Below are 14862 nucleotides of genomic sequence, written 5' to 3'. Positions count from 1 at the left end.
TATACTGGAGTCAATGTTTTCCCAGTTTTTTTGTGGTAAAATTAGCTGCCTTGGCTTATATTCAGGTCGGCTTATACTCGAGTATATATGGTAACTTTATTGGTATCTCGGCTTATACTGGAGTCAATGTTTTCCCAGTTTTTTGGGGGTAAAATTAGGTACCTTGGCTTATATTCAGGTCGGCTTATACTCGAGTATATATGGTAACTTTATTGGTATCTCGGCTTATACTGGAGTCAATGTTTTCCCAGTTTTTGGGGGGTAAAATTAGGTGCCTTGGCTTATATTCAGGACGGCTTATACTCGAGTATATACAGTAATTCCCTAGCTGTTGTGTCTAGTAACCCATCGTCCTCTTAAAGTCGCAATGGGCACTACATCTCCCATCATTGCCTTTGGGGAAATAAACTGGGATATAAGTAAACATCCATCATCCTATAAAAATGTAATGGTCATTCTGGCCATTAAATGGAATGAATGTTAGCCAGAATGCTCACAACAACTCCCATCATCCTTCAAGCAAGTAACCATATTACTTCACTAACAAGACACTTAAATCTAACTATCAACCAAATTACCATATATACTCGAGTATAAGCTGACCCGAATATAAGCTGGGGCACCTAATTTTACCACAAAAAAAATTGGGAAAACATTGACTCCAGTGTAAGCCGAGGGTGGGAAATTTCAGAAATAAAAATAAATACCAGTAAAATTACATTCATTGAGGCATCAGTAGGTTAAATGTTTCTGAATATTTACATCAAGCTCAAATTTAAGATAAGACTGTCCAACTCTGATTAAATCATTATTCTCATCTTCTTCCATGTAAATGTGCTTATGTATCCGTTTAATAATAATAGAGTAAAATAATACATGTAATAATAATAATAATAAATACAGGAAAATAATACATGTAATAATAAATAGAGTAAAGCAATAAATGCAATAATAATAAGATCAGAGTGAAATAATAAATGTATTAATAATAATAAAAATAGAGTAAAATAAATGTAATAGTAGCAATAATAATAGAGAAAAATAATAAATGTAATAATACCAATAATAATAGAGAAGAATAATAAATGTACCATATGTTCTCGAGTATAAGCTGACCCAAATATAAGCCAACCAGGACCCTCACCTGAGTATAAGCCGAGGGGGGCTTTTTCAGTCTTAAAAAAAAGTTATGAAAAACTAGGCTTATACTCAAGTATATACAGTAATGATAATAAAAATAGAGTAAAATAAATGTAATAGCAGCAACAATAATAGAGGAAAAATAATAAATATAATAATACCAATAATAAGAGAAAAATAATAAATGTACCATATGTTCTTGAGTATAAGCTGACCCAAATATAAGCCAACCAGGACCCTCACCTGAGTATAAGCCGAGGGGGGCTTTTTCAGTCTTAAAAAAAGGGCTGAAAAACTAGGCTTATACTTGAGTATATACGGTAATTCCCTAGCTGTTGTGTCTAGTAAACCATCGTCCTCTTAAAGTCGTAATGTAAGTGAGATTTATCGTTATAATTGTACTATTGTTTAATAACGTGTGTTATGTTGTTATGTAATGTTGTGTTGCTTTTATGACTGTAAACCGCCCTGAGTCCCATCCGGGAGATAGGGCGGTATATAAATAAATAATAATAATAATAATAATAATAATTATTATTATTATTATTATTATTATTATTATAATGGGCACTACAACTCCCATGATTGCTTTTGGGGAAATAAAGTGGGATATAAATAAACATCATCATCATCATCCTATAAAAATGTAATGGTCATTCTGGCCATTAAATGGCCATTAACAAGACACTTAAATCTAACTGTATCTACCAAATTATAGTGACTAATTTAAAGCCAGAGAGGGTACTACAACTCCCAACATCCCTCTAGCAACGTGGCTGGTACCTGCAGTCCCAGGGAATACTGGAAGCTATAGTCTACTATCCAGTTGTGACAGTATTGAGAACTTTGTTTACTTTGCATGGAATCCTAGGATCCGATAAGGAAGGGGCCTTGCCGAGGCCATCTAGCCTGACCCTCACGGCTCCCGAATTCTGTTCCTTTGCAGCTGGTGCAAAATGATCAGCGACACGGCCGGCGTCCTGAAGCTGCCCCACTCCGGCCGGGCCAAGCCACGCGTCTCCGTCCCCAGCCGGGCCTCGCCCCCCAGCCCCAGCTAGTAAGTGCCCACCCCCCACCCCTCAAAATGCCCCTCGAACCCCAGGAGTCTATAGCAAGACCCAGAGTTGAAATGGAATGAGTTACTATTATTATTATCAACACAACGACGTTGTATGACACAGCAAACAAGATAGATATGCTGGATTTCGTTTCGCAAAATCACAAGTCGAACACTTCCCAAGTGTCTAGGACTGTGTGATGTATTTTCGGATGATGCGTGCAGATCCCAGCAGGGTGGCCTTTTGCAGTTGGCAGATGGTGATTTTGTCAATGTCTATTGTTTCCAAATGCCGACTGAGATCTTTTGGCACGGCACCCAGTGTGCCCATCACCACCGGGACCACCTGTACTGGTTTCTGCCAGAGTCTTTGAAGTTCAATCTTGAGGTCCTGAGAGCGGCTGAGTTTTTCCTGTTGTTTTTCGTCAATGCGACTGTCACCTGGGATGGCAACATCAATGATCCAAACCTTGTTCTTTTCCACAACTGTGATGTCTGGTGTGTTGTGTTCCAGAACTTTGTCAGTCTGGATTCGGAAGTCCCACAGTATCTTTGCGTGTTCATTTTCCACAACCTTTGCAGGTTTGTGATCCCACCAGTTCTTTGCTGCTGGGAGGTGGGACTTGAGGCATAGGTTCCAATGAATCATTTGGGCCACAGAGTTGTGCCTCTGTTTGTAGTCTGTCTGTGCAATTTTCTTACAGCAGCTGAAGATATGATCAATGGTTTCATCGGTTTCCTTGCACAGTCTGCACTTTGGGTCATCAGCTGATTTTTCGATCTTGGCCTTGATTGCATTTGTTCTGATGGCTTGCTCCTGGGCTGCAAGGATTATTATTATTATTATTATTATTATTATTATTATTATTATTATTATGGTTATATAATTATTATATTTTTATAATATTATTTTACTATCAGATTACTATAGTGATATTATTACATAATTATTATATTACTATTATATATTATAGTATAATATAGTATATTACGTTACTATATTACTATATTTTATTATATATTTTATGATATCACTATGTTATTATTGGATATTAGAATATTTTATTACTATGTCACTATTATATTATTATTGTTATGATTATATAATTATTCTATTTTTATAATATTATTTTATTATTCTATTATTTATTTATTTATTTATTTGCGGCATTTATATACCGCCCTTCTCACCCCGAAGGGGACTTAGGGCGGTTTACAAGTATATATACATACAATATATTATATTATACAACTATATCACAATATTATTAGTAATATTGCATGTAATATAAATATACAATTATAATAGTATGCTAATATATTACTTTTATTATGTATTTTATGATATAACTATATTATTATTGGACATTAGAATATTTTATTACCTTATATTAATATTATGTTACCATTTATTATCTTTGCACTTATTATATTACTATGTTACTTATATTATTATTGTTATTATGACTATATAATTATTATATTTTTATAATATTTTATTATTCTATTAATATTATTACATAATTATTACTATAATATTTATATTATGTTATTATATTACTATATTTTATTATATGTTTTATGATATAACTATATTATTATTGGACATTAGAATATTTTATTACCTTATATTAATATTATGTTACCATTTATTATCTTTGCACTTATTATATTACTATGTTACTTATATTATTATTGTTATTATGACTATATAATTATTATATTTTTATAATATTATTTTATTATTCTATTAATATTATTACATAATTATTACTATAATATTTATATTATGTTATTATATTACTATATTTTATTATATGTTTTATGATATAACTATATTATTATTGGACATTAGAATATTTTATTACCTTATATTAATATTATGTTACCATTTATTATCTTTTACGTATTATATTACTATGCTATTATTTTTACTATTTTACTATGTTATATTATTTTATTATATTACAATATATTATTATTATTATTATTATTATTATTATTATTATTATTACTATCAGTTATTATGATATATTATTACCGTAATATTATTATATTAAGTAGAGTCTCACTTATCCAACAGAAACGGGCCGGCAGAACCTTGGATAAGCGAATATCTTGGATAATAAGGAGGGATTAAGAAAAAGTCTATTAAACATCAAATTAGGTTATGATTTGACAAATTAAGCACCAAAACATCATGTTAGACAACAAATATGGATAATCCAACAAACGTTGGATAATCCAGAATGTTGGATAAGCAAGTGTTCGATAACTGAGACTCTACTGTACTATATTTTATTATGTCACTATATAATGATTCTGCATTGTTATTAGTTATTACTATATAATATAATATAATATATTATTACTATGATATTATTATTATTAAGTTGGAAGAAGTTGGGAAGAAGAAGATGAAGGTTGCATTGAAATGCTTTTTTATCGCAAGCCGCTTTGAGTCTCCTTGTGGAGAAAAAAAGCGGAGTATAAATATTATTATTATTATTATTATTATATTGTATGACACAGCAAACAAGATAGATCTGCCGGATTTCGCATCACAAAACCACAAGTCGAACACTTCCCAAGTGTCTAGGACTGTGTGATGTATTATTATTACTATTATTATTATTATTATGACACAGCAAACAAGTTAGATATGCTGGATTTCATATCACAAAATCACAAGTCGAACACTTCCCAAGTGTCTAGGACTGTGTGATGTATTATTATTATTATTATTATTATTATTATTATTATTATTATTATGACACAGCAAACAAGATAGACATGATGGATTTCATATCACAAAATCACAAGTTGAACACTTCCCAAGTGTCTAGGACTGTGTGATGTATTATTATTATTATTATTATTATTATTATTATTATTATTATTATTATGACACAGCAAACAAGATAGACATGATGGATTTCATATCACAAAACCACAAGTCGAACACTTCCCAAGTGTCTAGGACTGTGTGATGTATTATTATTACTATTATTATTATTATTATGACACAGCAAACAAGTTAGATATGCTGGATTTCATATCACAAAATCACAAGTCGAACACTTCCCAAGTGTCTAGGACTGTGTGATGTATTATTATTATTATTATTATTATTATTATTATTATTATTATTATGACACAGCAAACAAGATAGACATGATGGATTTCATATCACAAAATCACAAGTTGAACACTTCCCAAGTGTCTAGGACTGTGTGATGTATTATTATTATTATTATTATTATTATTATTATTATTATTATTATTATTATGACACAGCAAACAAGATAGACATGATGGATTTCATATCACAAAATCACAAGTCGAACACTTCCCAAGTGTCTAGGACTGAGACACTATAATAATAATAATAATAATAATAATAATAATAATAATAATAATAATAATATATTATTATTATTATTATTATTATTATTATTATTATTTTATTATGACACAGCAAACAAGATAGATATGCTGGATTTCGTATCACAAAATCACAAGTCGAACACTTCCCAAGTGTCTAGGACTGTGTGATGTATTATTATTATTATTATTATTATTATTATTATTATTATTATTTTCGTGTCAGGAGTAACTTGAGTTGCTTCTGGAGAGAATTGGCTGTCTGCAAGGACGTTGCCCAGGGGACGCCTGGATGTTTTTGATGTTTTTACCATCCTTGTGGGAGGCTCCTCTCATGTCCCCGCATGGAGCTGGAGCTGATAGAGGGAGCTCATCCGCACTCTCCCCGGGTGGGATTCGAACCTGGCAGCTTTCAGGTCAGCAACCCAACCTTCAAGTTACGAGGCTTTAACCCATTGCGCCACCGGAGGCTCCTATTAGTGGACTAAGTGACTGGAAGGTTGGGTTGCTGACCTGAAGGCTGCCAGGTTCGAATCCCACCTGGGGAGGGCGCGGATGAGCTCCCTCTGTCAGCTCCAGCTCCATGCAGGGACATGAGAGAAGCCTCCCACAAGGATGGTAAAAACATCAAAACATCCGGGCAATGTCCCCTGGGCAACGTCCTTGCAGACGCCCAATTCTCTCACTCCAGAAGCAACTCCGGTTGCTCCTGACACGAAAAAATATTATTATTATTATTATTATTATTATTATTATTATTATTATTATTTTATTATGACACAGCAAACAAGATCTATATGCTGGATTTCGTATCACAAAATCACAAGTCGAACACTTCCCAAGTGTCTAGGACTGTGTGATGTATTATTATTATTATTATTATTATTATTATTATTATTATTGTTGTTTTATTATGACACAGCAAACAAGATCGATATGCTGGATTTCGTATCACAAAGTCACAAGTCGAACACTTCCCAAGTGTCTAGGACTCTGTGATGTGTTTTCGGATGATGCGTGCAGATCCCAGTCGGGTGGCCTTTTGCAGTTGGCAGATCGTGATTTTGTCAACGTCTATTGTTTCCAAATGCCGGCTGAGATCTTTTGTGTGCCCATCACCACCGGGACCACCTGCACTGGTTTCTGCCAGAGTCTTTGAAGTTCAGTCTTGAGGTCCTGATAATAATAATAATAATAATTATTATTATTATTTTCTTTGCCAGTGAGGCGGAGGGTCTCCTTCCCGGGACGGAGAACGGCGGGGGACCCTCGAAGGAAGAGGAGGGTCTCCGGGCGGAAGGTGAGCTTGCCAAGGGTGGTGGGGTGGGGTCCGTGGGGGCCGGCAGAGTGACCGGGAGAGTGACCGCCAACATGCTTTCCCTTCTGGGCGCAGAGAGAGAGAAGGACGGGGCGGACGGGCCCGAGTTCGAGGAGCACGGCCGCAAGCCCCCGCTGGGCAAAGCCATGGAGGAGTTCCTGGCCGACATCCTGACCCTCTACAAGCCCCGTCCAGCCGGTCAAGCCGCCCTGGCCAGCGCCGCCCAGGAGAGAGGTGGGACCCCAGAGGGCATCCGGCCGACCCCTTGCGTCTGCCTTACTGGCTGTGGGCAACGTCCAGTCCATTTCTGGCCAGCCAGACACAGAGAGATGTAACTGACCGATGGGTCTAGGTCACAGAATTCTAGTTGGAAGGGGCCCCTAAAGGCCATCCAGTCCAACCCGATCCCTCCCAACAGACGGCCATCCAGCCAGATAGATATAATTGATTGATAGTGCACATAATTCCCGCTGGAAAGGGGCCCCTAAAGGCCATCCAGTCCAACCCCCTTCGTCCAATCCCTCCCAACAAACGGCCATCCAGCCAGATAGATATAATTGATCGATAGTGCACAAAATTCCCGCTGGAAAGGGGCCCCTAAAGGCCACCAAGTCCAACCCGATCCCTCCCAACAGACGGCTATCTATCCAGCCAGATACAATTTTATAATATAATATAATTTTATAATATTATATTATAATATAATTTATAATATAATTTTATAATATATCAAAGAATTCTTGGGGATCCCCAAGGGCCATCCAGCCCAACCTCATTCCGCCTGGCAGGAAGGCACCATCGGATCCCTCCCTACAGATGACCATCCAGCCATAGATAGATATAATTGATAGATACTTAATAGGTTCCTAGAGTTAAGGGACTCCCAAACACCATCCAGTCCAACCCCCTTCTGCCATAGTGGAAGAAGGCACCCTCGGATCCCTCCCGGCAGATGGCCATCCAGCCATAGATAGATATGTCATAGATAGATATGATTATATATAGAGGCAGGGAAATCTAATAGATATATAATAGAATCCTAGAGTTGGAAGAATCCCTCAAAGGCCATCCAGTCCAACCCCCTTATGCCATAGCGGAAGGCACCATCCGATCCCTCCCAACAGATGGCCATCCAGCCATACATATAATATCCACCTATCTAACAGATGTATAATAGAATCCTATTGTTGAAGGTCCCCCAAAGGCCATCCAGTCCAACCCCAATTCTGCCAGGCAGGAAGGCACAATCGAAGCCCTCCCGACAGATGTACATGCAGTCATAGATAGATAGGTGGATATAAGAGAGCGATACAATAGCGATATCATTGGAAGGGTGCCCCAAAGGCCATCTAGACCCACCCTAGTTCTGCCAGGCAGGAAGGCACAATCGAAGCCCTCCCGACAGATGTACATGCAGCCATAGATAGACAGGTAGATATCATTGGAGGGACCCCCAAAGGCCATCTAGACCCACCCCAGTTCTGCCAGGCGGGAAGGCACCATCCGATCCCTCCCGGCAGAGGCTCTTCCAGCCCGCCGTCTCACGCCACCCTTGTGTCCATTCTCAGTCTCGGCCTTGAAGCGGCTGCTTCAGATCCCGGAGGAGGGCGAAGGGGACTTCCCTGCGGACGCCAACAACGGACCCCCCGAAAACGGAGCCCCCCACAAAGAGGAGGAGGAGGAGGAGGAGGAGGAGTGGGAGGGCGGGGGCGGCAAGAGGAGGCCGGCAGGTGAGCGGGGGGGGGGGGGCACCGGGGTGGGGGGGGGGAGAAAGCGGGGCCTTGCAAGCAAAGCGGTCACTCAACATTGCATTTCTGGAGGCACGGCGGACGCTGACTTTGGGGACCCAAGAAGTTTCAGTGACATCTGGATAAGGGAGAACTACAACTCCCAGATTCCCAGGGCAGTCACTCCCAAACCCTGCCAGAATTCGCAGTTGTCCATGTTGGGTCTGTGTGGCAAGTTTGGTCCAGATCGGACATCAGCTGGGTTCAGTGGTTTCTAGATAAGGGTGAACTACAACTCCCAAAACCAAGGTCCATTCCCATGAAGCCCTGCAGTATGTTCAGTTGGCCATGGGGCTTCTCTGTGTCCAGTTTGGTCCCAGTCCATTATTGGTGGGGGTCACAGTCTCAATGGAGGTGCTGCAACTCCCATCATCCATGGCAAGTTTGGTCCAGCTCCATCATTGGTTGGGTTAACCGCTCTCTGGATGTCGGTCGAGTACAACTCTTGTAAATCCTGGTGAATTCTCCCCAAACCTCTTGTTCAGTTGGTTATCAATTCCTCTGTTTGTTGTGTGACAAAGGAAAGGGTAGGAAAGGGTTAAGGGAGAGGCAGTGGGAGGGGCCATGCAAATTAGGGAGCCCTGGGATGTCCATTCTGGAGGACCCACATCAGATGTGGGTCCGTGGATTGCATTGATTTTTTAATGCCTTTTAAATTTATTCGTGTGCTTTTGTATTTGATATTATTGTATGTTGGTTTTATATCTGTAAGCCGCCCCGAGTCCCTCTGGGGAGATGGTGGCGGGGTACAAAAATAAAATAATAATAATAATAATAATTATTATTATTATTATTATTATTATAACGGATTAACAAACCCTGTTTGTCTCTCTCCCCGCAGGAGGGGCGCAGGACCCGCCTTGGGGTCCCGAAGCCCCCGAGAAGGAGGACCCCGTGTCTCCGGTGGTCCTCTCCCTCCAACAGTCGGACGGGGTCAAGCACCACCTGCGGCTCCTGGAGGACGCCGTCCAGGGACTCAAGGTGAGGCGAGCCAAGAGGGCCATGCAGCGGCGGAAAAGGCCAAGGCGATCCTAGGCTGCATCCAGAGAGTCTAGTGTCTGGATGGAGGGAAGCAATATAGCCGTGGCTTAACATTAGTAAGATATATGGCTGAACATGAGCCAAGGCTGTGATGCAGCGGCGGAAAAGGCCAAGGCAATCCTAGGCTGCATCCAGAGGAGTCTAGTGTCTGGATGGAGGAGGATCATATAGCCATGGCTTGACAATAGTAATATATATGGCTGAATGTGAGCCAAGGCTGTGATGCAGCGGCGGAAAAGGCCAAGGCAATCCTAGGCTGCATCCAGAGGAGTCTAGTGTCTGGATGGAGGAGGATCATATAGCCATGGCTTGACAATAGTAATATATATGGCTGAATGTGAGCCAAGGCTGTGATGCAGCGGCGGAAAAGGCCAAGGCAATCCTAGGCTGCATCCAGAGGAGTCTAGTGTCCAGATGGAGGAGGATCATATAGCCATGGCTTGACAATAGTAATATATATGGCTGAATGTGAGCCAAGGCTGTGATGCAGCGGCGGAAAAGGCCAAGGCAATCCTAGGCTGCATCCAGAGGAGTCTAGTGTCTGGATGGAGGAGGATCATATAGCCATGGCTTGACAATAGTAATATATATGGCTGAATGTGAGCCAAGGCTGTGATGCAGCGGCGGAAAAGGCCAAGGCAATCCTAGGCTGCATCCAGAGGAGTCTAGTGTCCAGATGGAGGAGGATCATATAGCCATGGCTTGACAATAGTAATATATATGGCTGAATGTGAGCCGAGAGTGTGATGCAGCAGCGGAAAAGGCAAATGTGATGCTAGGTTGCAGTCAGAGGAGACTAGTGTCTGGATGGAGGAAAGTCATATAGCCATGGCTTGAAAGTAGTAATATATATGGCTGGATATGAGCCAAGAGTGTGATGCAGCAGCAGAAAAGTTCAAGGTGATTATCCTAGGCTGCATCCAGAGGAGTCTAGTTTCTGGATGGAAGGAAGCAATATAGTAATGACTTGACAGTAGTAATATATATGGCTGAACATGAGCCAAGAGTGTGAGGCAGCAGCAGAAAAGGCCAAGGCGATTATCCTAGGCTGCATCCAAAGGAGTCTAGTGTCCACGTGGAAGCAAATGATAAAGGATATGGATGAGTGGCATTTCACTGCAGTACATGATAGCAATTATTATTAGTATCATTATTATCATCGTTATTAGATCTCAAGCTGAACGTGAGCCAAGAGTATGATGCAGCAGCAGAAAAGGCTAATGTGATGCTAGGCTGCATCCAGAGAGTCTAGTGTCCAGATGGAGGGAAGTCATATAGCCATGGCTTGATAACAGTAATATATATGGCTGAATATGAGCCAAGAGTGTGATGCAGCAGCAGAAAAGGCCAAGGCAATCCTAGGCTGCATCCAGAGGAGTTTAGTGTCTGGATGGAAGGAAGCAATATAGTCATGGCTTGATGATGGTAAGATCTATGGCTGAATGTGAGCCAAGAGTGTGATGCAGCAGCTAAAAAGGCGAATGCGATCCTACTTGAGGGTTGTATTTCTCTTTCTGCGTTTCTCAGGAGATCGAAGCGGACTACTGGCGCCTGCAGCAGCTGATGGGGAAGCTGACCTCCTCCTCTTCCTCCTCTTCCTCTTCTTCTTCCTCTTCTTCTTCGCAGCCGCTCTCTTTCACTTGAAAAGGAATCAGGGAGAAGGTAGGAAAAGGGCCCGTGAGCCCCGAGGGTGGCGCAGCAGCGGAAAAGGCCACTGCAATCCCAAGCTGCTCCCAGAGGCATCTCCTATTGGGTCAAGCCTCCTCACCCGGAATAATAGGGTCAGGCTGGATGGCCTTTGGAGAGCCCTTCCCAACTTCAGGATTCTGTGGGAGGGTTTAAACAGAGGCTGGATGGCCATCTGTTGGGGTGGGTTGGCCTGGATGGCCTTTGGGGGTCCTTTAATAAGGGAGACTCATTAGGCAAAGTTAGAGCTTGGATGTCCATCTGTCGGGAGGGATCTGATGGTGTCTTCCTCCATAACAGAAGGCGGTTGGACTGGATGGCCTTTGTGGTTCTCTTCCAACTCTATAATTCTATAATATAATACGGGAGACTCATTAAGTAAAGTCTACAGTTTGGATGGCCATCTGTCGGGAAGGATTTGATTGTGTCTTCCTGCTTGACATGAATAAGGTTGGACTGGATACCCTTTGGAGAGCCCTTCCAATTCTATAATTTCCTGATAAGCGAGACTCATTAAGTAAAGTCAGAGCTTGGATGTCCATCTGTCGGGAGGGATCAGATGGTGTCTTCCTCAATAACAGAAGGCGGTTGGGCTGGATGGCCTTTGGGGGCCTCATCCAACTTAAAATTCTATAATAATAATAATAATAATAATAACAATAATTTATTATTATTATCATGACCTGGGCCATACTTGTCATAATAATAATAATATAATATAATATAATAATACTCGCATCATATAATATGGGAGATTGATTAAGACTCTCCGACTGATTAAATCATTATTCTCATCTTCTTCCATGTAATAATAATAGAGTAAAATAATACGTGTAATAATAATAATAATAATAATAATAATAATAATAATAATAATAAATACAGGAAAATAATACATGTAATAAAAAATAGAGTAAGATAATAAATGTAATAATAATAAGATCAGAGTGAAATAATGTAATAATAATAATAAGATCAGAGTGAAATAATAAATGTAATAATAATAAGATCAGAGTGAAATAATAAATGTAATAATAATATCAGAGTGAAATAATAAATGTATTATTAATAATAATAAAAATAGAGTAAAATAAATGTAATACTAGCAACAATAATAGAGAAAAATAATAAATGCAATAATACCAATAGTAATAGAGAAAAATAATAAATGTACCATATATTCTCGAGTATAAGCTGACCCAAATATAAGCCAACTAGGACCCTCACCTGAGTATAAGCCGAGGGGGGCTTTTTCAGTCTTAAAAATAGACATGTAATAATAAATAGAGTAAAATAATAAATGCAATAATAATAATAATAATAATAATAATAATAATAATAATAATAATAATAATATCAGAGTGAAATAATAAATATTAATAATAATAATAAAAATAGAGTAAAATAAATGTAATCCTAGCAACAATAATAGAGAAAAACAATAAATGCAATAATACCAATAGTAATAGAGAAAAATAATAAATGTACCATATATTCTCGAGTATAAGCTGACCCAAATATAAGCCAACTAGGACCCTCACCTGAGTATAAGCCGAGGGGGGCTTTTTCAGTCTTTAAAAAAGGACTGAAAAACTAGGCTTATACTCGAGTATATATAGTAAAGTGTTTGAATGGCCATCTTTCGGGCAGGTTCATATTGTGCCTTCCTTCTTGACGTGGATAGGGTTGGACCAGATGACCTTTGGGAGACCTTTCCAACTCTAGAAAGGTTTAAAAAGAGGCCGGATGACCATTGTCGGGAGGGATCGAATGGTGTCTTCCCTTATAGCGGATGGGGTTGGACTGGATGGCCTTCAGGGAGCCCTCCCAAGCGAAGCCTACAATTTGGATGGCCCTCTGCCGGGAGAGATCGGATGGTGCCTTGACCTCTTCTTCTCCTCTTTTAGGGCCGTCCATCCGTCCTGGAAGGAGGAAGAGACCCTTTGCTCTGCCCGCTTCTTCGCCTTCGCCAACCAAATGGTTTTGTATCGGAGACGGACTCGCAAAACAGGGATCAATTAGCGGGGAAATTAATTGCTATATATTTATATACATGCATACATACATATATATATATATATATATACTGCCCAGAAAGGAAAATATTTTGGGATCAAGCCTTAGAGAGCCTTGTGTTTCTGCAGGAGAGAGACGCAATGGCTGCCTTTCAGGGCTGGTCAGTTGGAGCAAAGGGCAAGCAAGGGTCAAGGGGTCAGCTCAGACCCTCGGACCCTCCCAAGGGGTCACTCTCAGGTTCGGGGTCTTTGCTTTCTCAGTCCCCTTTTTTCGGCTTTTGTATGAAAAAAAAAACCCTTAAGTAATAACTGCAATGTATTTGGTGCATCCTCCCTCACTTTTCTGACTTTTGCATTTAATCCTATAGAGTTCCAAGGATATGATATACATGCATAGGCATATGTATATATAAATATATGGTGAAAGAAGCACAATAATTGCAATAATTTTTAGCACAAGTAAAAATCTGTAGCTCTTCCTTGACCCACTTCTAAAACTCCTTGCACATTTGTCCCTATGGAGCCCCATATAGACATATATATATATATATATATATATACACACATATACATACACACACACACACATACATACACCTACTCACATAACCATACATACATATCCGTGTGTGTGTATATATACATGTACACACATATACACACACTCACGTATCCATCCATACATATCCATAGGTGTGTGTGTGTGTATGGAAACATGCACTCACATACATAAACACACACTCACATATCCATACATACATATCCATAGGTGTGTGTGTATGGATATACACATACATAAACACACACTCACATATCCATACGTACATATCCATAGGAATGTGTGTATGTGTGTGCATGGATACACACACATATGTATATACACACACATAGACATACCCATACATATCCATAGATGTGTGTGTGAGTGTATGGATACACACGCACACATACAAATACACACACTCACATATCCATAGGTGTGTGTGCATGGATACACGCACGCACATACACATACGTACTCACATGTCCATACATACATATCCATAGGTGTCTATGTGTGTGTATGGATACACTCGCACACATACAAATACACACACTCACATATCCGTACATACATATCCATGGATACACACACACACAGACATACCCATACATATATATACATGCATATATGCACGCACATACATACGCACACATATCCATACAAGTTATCCATAGATGTGTGTGTGTGTTTGCATATGAATACACACACACACACATATATATACATACACACACACACACATGTGTGTGTGTGTGTATGTATATATATGTGTGTGTGTGTGTGTGTGTATGAAAGCCCCCACCCTGCCCGTCTGTGGCCACTTTGCAGCTCCTCTGTGGTCCTGCAGTTGCACCCAATGGCCAGCAGGTGGCGCCCTAGCCCTTGCCAAG

At 39.6% G+C, this 14862-nt stretch overlaps 1 protein-coding gene across 6 annotated transcripts in view; it reads left to right on the top strand.

The window, feature by feature from the left end:
- arhgef1 (Rho guanine nucleotide exchange factor 1) overlaps positions 1-14428 on the top strand; it is an 84832-nt gene extending 70404 nt beyond the window's left edge. For all 6 annotated transcript variants that reach the window (XM_062966850.1, XM_062966849.1, XM_062966848.1 and 3 more), the window contains 7 exons: positions 2087-2197; positions 6805-6881; positions 6975-7133; positions 8468-8629; positions 9528-9667; positions 11255-11389; positions 13321-14428. In XM_062966850.1, the coding sequence (XP_062822920.1) occupies positions 2087-2197; positions 6805-6881; positions 6975-7133; positions 8468-8629; positions 9528-9667; positions 11255-11371 (766 nt within the window). In that variant the 3' untranslated portion in view covers positions 11372-11389; positions 13321-14428. The remainder of the gene's footprint in view (positions 1-2086; positions 2198-6804; positions 6882-6974; positions 7134-8467; positions 8630-9527; positions 9668-11254; positions 11390-13320) is intronic.
- The last annotated feature ends 434 nt before the right edge of the window (positions 14429-14862 follow it).

Source organism: Anolis carolinensis, unplaced genomic scaffold (genome assembly GCF_035594765.1).
Source record: "Anolis carolinensis isolate JA03-04 unplaced genomic scaffold, rAnoCar3.1.pri scaffold_36, whole genome shotgun sequence".
Lineage (NCBI taxonomy): Eukaryota > Metazoa > Chordata > Lepidosauria > Squamata > Dactyloidae > Anolis > Anolis carolinensis.
This window is presented reverse-complemented; position numbering and strand designations above follow the sequence as displayed.